Source organism: Rhinolophus hipposideros (genome assembly GCF_964194185.1).
Source record: "Rhinolophus hipposideros genome assembly, chromosome: X".
In the NCBI taxonomy this organism is placed as follows: domain Eukaryota; kingdom Metazoa; phylum Chordata; class Mammalia; order Chiroptera; family Rhinolophidae; genus Rhinolophus; species Rhinolophus hipposideros.
This window is the reverse complement of record NC_138046.1, coordinates 36,687,469-36,697,390: the sequence shown is the minus strand read 5'-3', so window position 1 is coordinate 36,697,390 and position 9,922 is coordinate 36,687,469. Positions and strand designations below refer to the sequence as shown.

The window sequence follows — 9,922 nt, the reverse complement described above, 5'->3', positions numbered from 1 at the left end:
TCACCTTACCTTAGAGGGCCACTTATACAAGTCTGAAATCCAGAAAAAGCATTCATATAGTACTTGCTGTTTCAGAAAGAGCTCTTTGAACCCGACAAGGATCCTTTCAGCTTTCAAGTGCCCAAATTGGACTTTAAGGTACAGTCTGCCTTCGTTTCTGTTCATTTAGACGCAGTTTCTGTACATTCCATGTAAAAATATAGTTAATTCACGAATGGTCAAAGACTGATTACTGAGGCCCTTAACTTCTCTAGCTAGACTCCCCATCCCACACCCACATTGTTTTGGGACACTATATCTTTAATACTTCCACCAAGGGCTGAAAGGAAGGAGATTCTATGGAGTCCATCCATCTCTGCTACCTTTCCATAGTCCTGGTAAAGCCTTGGCTGAAGGGAGAAGAGACTTATGTCCCAATATCATAATTTCAATTGATCAAAAATGAAAATAAAACTGGTTTCATGATCTCTGTCAATTCCCATAAATTAGCATCATCAAGGGAAAAGTTGCATAGAAACAATATTGAAACGACATGTTTCATAGAAAATGCTATAGTAGATGTCCTACATTCCAGCCATTAATATGGTTAATGAATCAAGACTATCCACTATGGCAATTTTATTTTCAATCTATCTGAAAAATTAAATATGTATTATTTTTCCAACAACACATGAGAAAAAGGATCAGCAAGGTTAGTGCAAGGCAGTATATTACAGGTAGAAACTTACCCTCTCCTACTGTGGAATCAACAGCATTTATATTTAAAAGTTAACATTTTAAAACACTTTTGCAACAAGTAAAAATACACTTATTTGGTTCTTATTTTCAAAATTACCAGTTTACATGGCTTTCTACCTGAGAAATTCAAACAAAATGAACAAAAACACATTGATAAATTTCAAGCTTTTTAAAAACACTATCAGCAGCTGCACAAAGAAAAACATGAAAACACCTACTTAAAAAGACAAAGTTTAAAGTTCAGGCGCTTACTTAATAGGACAGAAAAAAAGTATGAGAAAATACTTTTGCCCTACTTAAATAACAGCGCAACAAAGAATAACAATGTTAACAGAAAGTGTTGACAATATTTTCAGTTGTATTTCATCCCTTACTAAGCCATTCACTTGAAAAGTATGGGATAAATTGTTCTTTTCCTCCTTTAAATCCTACACACACAAAAAAGAGGTTTAGTCAAACCTAGAATGTGTTACCATAAGACATAAAAATCCAAAGTTGTACAGAAAGTACACATAAAATTACAGTATTTTTACTTTCTTCTGGGTCCCAGGATGGTATTTAGTTAGCAAACAAACAAACAAACAAAGAAATATATATAGATATATCTATCTATATATCTATCTATATATCTATATCTATATCAAAATGATATAGATATCTATCTATAATAGATATATAGATAGATAGATATAGATGTAGATGTAGATTATATAGATATAGATATAGATATAGATATAGATATAGATAGAGATAGAGATAGAGATATAGATATAGATATAGATATATCTAGAGATCTATATAGATGTTACTTAGCACCAGTTTTATTGTACCAAAAAAAGAGCACATGCTGTTTTCGGCAATTCATTTTTTATGTCTGGTTACTGAGCAGCAAATTGTTTCCATGCTTAACATCTCTACAAAAAAAGACTGTCAAATGACAGAAGAAAATGAGATTTTTATTTCAAAACAAGTATAGCTGCTTTCATTACAAACCCATAATGTTCGTTGTTTCAATGGCATGAAACATAAAAAAAAAATAAGGAGGCAGGGTCTCATTGGAAGAGAATGATACCTAGTTGCCTGAAAGTTGTCTGACAAAATACAAGCTGTTGGTAGTTTGCTGCTCTGGACAACAGTACTTTGAACATTAATAGTCATTGCTAGTCCTCAGAAGAGAAAAGGCACTCACCCCATGGGCAATTTTTCAGATTTGACAAGCCAAACTTAGTTTCCATGGCACAGTCACTGGCTTGAAAGTGGAATTGAAGACAGGAGAGCCAAGAAATCAGTTGTTGGTTATTATCTTATAAATAATAAACAATCTGCTACATTACGTTCATTTCTTAACTTTTGCATGTACTAACATACCTCTACTAAATGTGATTAGAAGAGATCAATGAGACAATATGTGGTTCTCACTTTAGATAAATTAGATTTTTTAGCCTCTTCAGATATCAGGTTGCTCAAGAGGCTGGTTATGAGCATACATCATGCCTTTTCATTCTGGGCAACCACACTAGCTGGCATCCTACCTTGGCTGTACCAGCTGACTGGTACTTTTCTATCAAGTTAGGATTATTGGAAATGAATCACGTCACATGGAAATGTTGCCTTCCACTACTTCTGTGGATTAAAATCACCTTTTCCTGCTGCAGGTAGTCTAATCCCATTAATGTCTTCAATTGCCAAGTCAGGTACAGCTTTGTTGGGGGAAAAAGTTCACCTACTGCCCCTGAGGTCCTAAATACAATATAAGGCAGAATGAATCAGCCAAGCTTTCAATAGATGATGCACTGCATTAAGATGTGAGTCTTTATGAATCTGTAAAATATCTTAGTTTAAAAACATATTCAATAAGTCCAAAACCAGTAGGTAAAAAGATAAATTGTTTATGTCAAGAGTTTACAAATTCTGCATACATATGACTTTCCCCAGCTAGAAAACTATGGGTGTTGCCTTTGACTCTTCCTAACTCCACGGCATTATTGAGGATTGAGGAGGCACTTGTTAATGTTTAATAAAAGTCAGTTTGGGGATAGTCAGTGGCTTTTCATAAACTAATGTCACCCAACCCTGAGTGAAAGGATTACATAACCTAAAATGGAATACTGTCATGTCCTCTCTTGCCAAGTGCCATTATTTATTGGTGCCCCAGTATCTCTCAATATTTCCTTTTGCAAATCCCACTGGTTGCATCACTTCATTCCTGTTGCTTTTCTAGGCTGGAATGACATGGGGTTCTTCAAAAACAACTCTGCTAATGGTCCACTGTCTGTTTAAGCCTTGATAATCTGAGCCCCTTCAAGACTCTTCTTCCAAGACTTTGTTTCTAAAAGGACAACTCTTTGAGTACTATGAACATATTAATAAGATTAATTTCCTTCTGATGGGTGCTCATGAAACCTTCAAAAGTCATGAAGAAGTCTATTATATGTTCTAGCTGTTGTCTCTCTTTTTTTATCTGTAGGTATTTCCAGATGAAAACTTAGGAAAGTTTGTTGTACATGGTGTTCTGAGCATATCAGAGAACATGTAAAAAGATCCTTATCTATTCACTGTTGTCCACTTTGAAGATAAATGACACTAAATGATGAACTGATGACAGCTAAAAGGCCATAGAGGGCTATCTCAACACCTCTCAATGTTAATTTGCTCCTTTGTTGTACCAAATTAAAATTGCAGTTGAACTGTAGAAACGTCTGTCTTTGGATCAAGAAGTTTTGTGATTACATTGTTTTACCAAGCTTCAGAAAGTAGATGTTTTACATTTCCAAAGCTTGCCAACACACCTGCAGTGATTTTAACCTAGGTGTTATACTTTGGCAAGAGAAACAAGGTTTTTTATTTGACTTTGCTCAAGCTTTTAAATGTTGCTCTCTTGCTCTTGTCGCTGTTAACAACATAGCTGTATTTGGCTTTAAATGCTATTTTTGAAAATTGTTTATTGTGAATAAAGATGTTCCTGATCTAAGAGAACTTCAAAACATTTAAAAATGTAAAGAAGTAGTGTAGCTGTGTCTTAAATAACTTCCATAGTCAGTGAGCTCCTGACTGTTATGTCTAATATAATTACCAGAAGTCAGCATGAAATCTGTAGAATTCTCACGTCTTTGAAGCCTTCTTGCATCCTTATTATATTCTGACTTCCACAGAGTCTCTCTTCTTTGGGGAAAATGCCCCAAATAGAAAGCATTAGCGCATCTTGATGGTGTTATTGGCACATGAGAAGACGTATAGTTCACTTTCTGGTCAAATATATTATCACTAATCCTCCTCCTCTTTCTTGTGATACGGTCTAATAGGTCATTAGAACTGGATTTGTGGTAGTAGCCTTCATCAAACAAGTATCTGGGGGCTAGTATTTCCCTTTTTTTGCTGTTCCTCTTCTCATCTCTCATGGAATTTTTATCTTTAAGCCATGAACATCTCAATTCATACTTGGACCTCTTTCCTGGTTTCCTAAGCTGGTATTTAGAATATTTCTCCTTCCTATCATGTTTCCACTTTGAATACAAGGTCTGCTGACTTGACCTAATTTCTTGATTGCGAATGATGATTTCATCAGCATCAAGAGATCCTTTTTCTGGGGAACTTTTGTATGGGGCCATAGATTTCTCTTTCTCCTCTTGGTTTATGCTGAGGGTTTCACTGAAGCATTCTGAATCACTACTAATGTCCTCTAAAAAATCTGTCAACTCCAAATCTGAGCCTGCTGACCTGTTGGGTGAGGAAACTTGGCTTTGACTTCTGGATTTGGAATCTTTGACCTGGTAAGCATGGGTCTGTTCCAACAGATAGCCCTTTCCATGAGTTGGGGTCAGCTGATCACCAGCTTCATTGGCTGTGCCCTTGCAATGATATTTAAACTCCTTCATACATTCTTTGGTATAAGTCACTTTTTCTCTCTTTTGTGATTTATGCACAGGATGCTGAGCACAAATCTTTGTCGAGTAATCATCTTCTTGAACTTGTTCTCTCCTTTCCAGGTTTTGCATTTGGCTCAACCCGGTTGAGTGACACTTACGCTTTCTCAAATTGATTTGAAATCCATGTCCCTTGGCATGGACAGACCTCTGCCACTGACATGTGCTTGTTGTGTGACTTGGTTCTAGGCAGACAGAGGCATATTTTGGAGTCTTATAGTAGTAATAGTTTAATAGGTAGTCAATAAATTCATCTGTTTCATAGATCTTCTGTTTCTTGCTATGGTCTCTCTCAGATAATTTGGAAGGATAGGATTTATTAGAACTGAGATAATCTTTTTTCTCAAGAAGCTGACCTTGAATTAATGTAGTTAGCAAGGAATCCTGGTCAGAGACAAAACTGTGACTATATTCATCAGTTAATAATTTTCTAGTTTTCTCTTTTCTAGCTGAATATCTTTTTTGTTTTTGCTGATGGTGGTTGGGAGGTTTATGTAAGTGAGCTCTACTTCGTTTCTTCATTTTTTGTTTTTGCTTATTGTCTGAATTGACAACCTGATATTTTGGCATTTCCTCCTGATTTTGAAGATACTGAGTATTTAACTCTTTTTTCTTCAGAGTTTCCGACGTGTTTCCCAGATCATGATAGGCTTCACGGCCTGCAACATCTACCTCCTGTGTGGATTCCTTCCAAAAAAAAAGATTAAAATTTTTACATGAAAAACCAAACAGATTAAAAATTTCAAAAAAAATTTGGATTTATGACACTGTTGTGAAGAGATGTCTAATAATACCTAGAATAGATGCAAATTAGGAACAATATTGCACTGAGGAAACAGGAGGTATAAAATTAAATGTGTCAGTCTAATACGAGCTGCTGTTACTAGGTCTGTGCCCATCCTTATGTTAGAAGGCACCACAGTTTATACACCTTCAAAGCACATGACCCTTTTTTAATTTGTTCACAAACTGGGGATATGAATAGGAATAAGAAATGCTCTATACAGAGAACCCTATGATTTCACTGATATGTGGTATGTAAACCAAAAACAGCAAAAGAACAAGACAAACAAATGAGAAACAAAAACTCATAGACACAGACAGTAATTTAGTGGTTACCAGAGGGTAAGGGGGTGGGGGGTGGGTTATGAGGGTAAGGGGGATCAAATATATGGTGATGGAGGGAGAACTGACTCTGGGTGGTGAACACACAATGGGATTTATAGATGATATAATACAGAATTGTACACCTGAAATCTTTGTAAATTTACTAACAATTGTCACCCCAATAAATCTAATTAATTAAAAAAAATAAAATAAAATAAATAAAATGCAAATGTAAAAAAAAAAAAAGAAAGAAAGAAATGCTCTATAGTCCTCCCAGAATATCCTAGAACAAGAAAAGATTGGTGGGTGAAATGTGTGTCTATAAGAGAGTCAACTGGCTTAAAAGATAACCTGCCTTTCTGTTTTTCATTCCAGCTTCCGTGGATTGCATGTGAGAGTGTCTCTGCCTGCCCTCAGTCAGAAGCAACACGTTAAGTAGAAAATGTGGCCGTGACAACGGTTCTATATGTGGTGCTGTCTGCTTTGCACAGCCACGGGGCAGGTGAAAGGTGCTGCCTGCAGTCCCTTTCTGCTGGGAGAGTTTGTATGGTACTCCCACTGACACCTGGCACAAATCAGAGCACAGTATTTACTCATTACCTGGGATTAGGATGTGGGGACTGCATAATCAGTATAAGGTATCAACGGGACCAAGAATTAGGCATCAAACACATTTAAAGAGATAATTTTTTTAAAAGGAATCACCCTCGGTGGTCATTAAAGTAAACTAAAAAAGATCCAGCTAGCCTTGTTATAAGTGGAAATGTGAGGTTTTCCTGATCCTCATTTCACTATATTTATTTGTCTACACTAATGAGAAAATGACCGAGACTACAAATAAACATTAAGTCAGCTCTATGTAATACTAATACCATTTATTCTTTGTATTAAAAAACACTGAATACGGATTTGTAAATGAACAGTTTGGGAGCCTTTTCGACCTTCACTCCAGGACATCTGCTGAGTCTGGTGATCTTTAGAAGATCAGTAAGTGGAGGGGGGGGACTTCCAAAACTGGAACTTTCCAAACACCTACACCATCCATTTCCCCTCTGGCATTTTCTGTTACATGCATTAGGAACTTAGAAAAGTAGATACACTAGCTAAACTGCCCTGGGTAAAACTGTCATGAAGTTTAGCAACACAAAGTGTACACTAGATGGCAAGGGTGAGAGAAAACTCCCTGAGAGAATTTGGGTACCCCTTTTGTGAACCCATAATTGGGGTTATTGAAGATCAGCCTATTGAAAATAAACCCCAATGAATGTGTCTTCCATGGAGTTGATTTTAAATAGGCGACTACTTAAATTGAAGGCTTTTGTCTCAGAAAGGTCAGTACCTACCAAAACTGAAAAATGAACAAATGGGAAAGAGCCTTACTGTAATTTTCCTCAGGAGCACCTGTAGCAACCGAAAGGCCTCCACATGCCTCTGAACCAGCAGGAACTTTCTCTCCTCCCATTCCTCCGAAGAGTTGGGCTCCTGAGGCGCCTCTACTTTGACTCTGTCCCGCCTCCTTCGTCGGTGTCTGTCCCTTTCCTTCAGGGCTCGCCTCCTGACCCTGGCCTTCCTTCTCTTTTCCTGGGCTTTCCTCTCCTCTTTCCTTTTTCTGGACAATGATTAAAGGTGAACCTTTCAGAAGGTATTTATTAGGCATTTGTTCTTCTCCCCACTCTTTAACCACTGCCAGGCAGAGAGGGAGGGGCAGGGGTATGACATTGACAAACAACAGATCATTTAGGTTTCCATGACTGTCACTGCTAACCCCAGGGCCTGACAGAGACAACTGATGATAAAAGAAATTGTGCCACATCCATCAAAGGGGAAAGACACATAACTGAGTTGGTCAATTAGAAGCATGTACAGGAGACCTTATACAGAGAGTATGAAAAAAAGACTACAGAATTCAAAGGATGGCCTCTAGCCCTCACTTTCTCAAATCACAAGCAGGGACTACTGGATCAACTTTCACAGTGATGATTTCATTTTTCTTGAGATCAAAACCTTCCATGAGTTGTTTTCACATAGACAAACAAAGGTAAGTCAAGGCACTAGAAAATTTTAAGGGTGAAAACTAATCCTTGGTACATATTACTTAACACAGTACACTATCATACTCGCTTAGAAGAATAGGGGCCTTTTTTAACCAGTTTGCTGAAAATCCAAACTGTTTTGGTTAGGCCCTTGTAGAAACATGGGGAAGGGAGAAAAAAGGACAATTACCTGAGTGAGGACTTAGCCAAAAGCTGGAGGATTATCTAAACTGCATGTTCAGTCTAGAAATGTGGGGGGAATAGTTACATTGACTGGGCTCAACTTCTGGCCAAGTTTCACAGGTGTAACCTCAAGTTACTCCCATCACCTTGCCAGCCAAAAAAGGGAGAGGCACAGTAAGGGTACTCTTTATCTCCCTTTTTGAATGGCTATAATTTACATGAAAGACTGTAAGAATAAACATACAAGGGGAAGGTCCAGGAGATAAAACTGGTTTTCAGAGCCCTGTAGTTCTGGCCCATTTGTATCCTCATGGAAAACCTTTGACAATCCAATAGCCTTTCCTAGTCTCAAGCACCTAAATTGGGAAACAATGATAAGCTCAAAGACATAAACATGGACACTCTCTAAATTCAAAAAAAAAAAGAACTTAAGCCAATGAGAAAAATAGTCCCAAGTAATCCATGCCTTCTTGCCTGTGGGTTGGTTTGAATATTAACCATTCTATGGAAGAAAGCCTTTTTTAGACCTAAAATGATTTAATTTTACATTTTAGATCGGCAGGCTAGGTGACATTTGATAAATTTTAAGTAAATTGGTTTGTTTTTTTTTAATTTAGTAGGCCAGAATTTTCACTATAAAAGTTTCTGGTCCTTTTATTTTATTATTATTCATTTCTTCCCAGACAGCTAAATCTGGCTAGTACCATTATTTCTCATTACTTGTCCTCCCTCACAAGAACACTTTCTTTTAAAGTTTCTTGTTTCCAACTGCTTTTGTTTTGTAACAAAATAAAACAAAAAAATTTGGTTTTGTAACAGCACAGTTGAAAGATTGGAGGCTTCCATGGAGTTCTCCAATCTGAACTAATTCCTGCCCCCTCCCAACCTCAATGTTATCTGTCAAGTTTAGCCATTCACCCAAATGGATAAATCCATAAATCAAACGTAAGAAACCTCTTCGTTAAAGGTGGACTCCTTACCTTTCAGCCTCTTCCTCGTCTCTCTTCTTTTCTTTTTTCCTTTCTTCTTCCAGCTCTTGTAATTTTAGCCTTTCTTGATCTCTCCTCTTTATAGCTCCTTCACTGAAGTGTTTGGTTGTATCAAACATAACCTGCCCCCAAACAATTCAAAGTTTCATTAGAAAAGTTTGCCAGCTGGCTGGGTATGTCCCAGGCCAGAGAGATAAAACTAATATGGACATATAAATTCAAAACCAAATGAATTAAAAATGTTCTCTTTGTATCCTAGTACCCATACTGTACTACTGCTTCTCATTAACCTTCCAAACAGTTCTGTGGGCTCCAGAATTTTCTTTGGCAGAACCTTGAGGAGCTCACTTTATAGTCATAGGTGACATCACAAAGCCATGATGGGCACAGGCTCTTATGGGCACAAGCTGGGCAGTGGTATATGGGTTGTCATTATAGTACTTGTTATATCTCCTGTCTGACTCAATAGCTCATAATTTTAAAATGTCCATTTTAACATAAATAGCTTCACACATAACATATACACATACACAATCATGCACAGGAAGCTACTTAAACTGAAAGTCCAAATTCATGCTAAAGACTGATTTAGAGAAAAAGGAGGGTTTAGCAATATCTTTTCCTCTGCTGGATTAAGACTTCAAGAAGGAGATAACTAAGCATTCAGATATCAATGAGGTGACATGACTGGACAGCCAGGCTGATTTTGAAAAAAGAGGATCCAAGTTCGTTGGGATTATGTTTTAGCAATTTACCTGATAAACATCCTGAAATACAAGTTGTGATCCCAATAATAAAGAGGGAATAAACTGTTCTTGCAATTTCAAACTGCATGTATTCTTCTCTCTCTCAGCAAGTTGGCAAGTACAAAAGCATCTAAGATACTTTCATAAGGACCATGAAGCATCCTTTAATACCCTCAAGAAGTTAAGGCAGAGCCCCAGATTAT

At 37.2% G+C, this 9,922-nt stretch overlaps 1 protein-coding gene across 1 annotated transcript in view; it reads right to left on the bottom strand.

Moving 5' to 3' along the window:
- Positions 1-1,680: 1,680 nt before the first annotated feature.
- The window catches only part of LOC308494706 (A-kinase anchor protein 17B-like), a 42,953-nt gene continuing 34,711 nt past the window's right edge, over positions 1,681-9,922 (bottom strand). The window contains exons 3-5 of the mRNA XM_081042625.1: positions 8,965-9,095; positions 7,149-7,377; positions 1,681-5,348 (exon numbers count right to left, since the gene is read on the bottom strand). Of these exons, the coding sequence (XP_080898751.1) occupies positions 3,726-5,348; positions 7,149-7,377; positions 8,965-9,095 (1,983 nt within the window). The 3' untranslated portion in view covers positions 1,681-3,725. The remainder of the gene's footprint in view (positions 5,349-7,148; positions 7,378-8,964; positions 9,096-9,922) is intronic.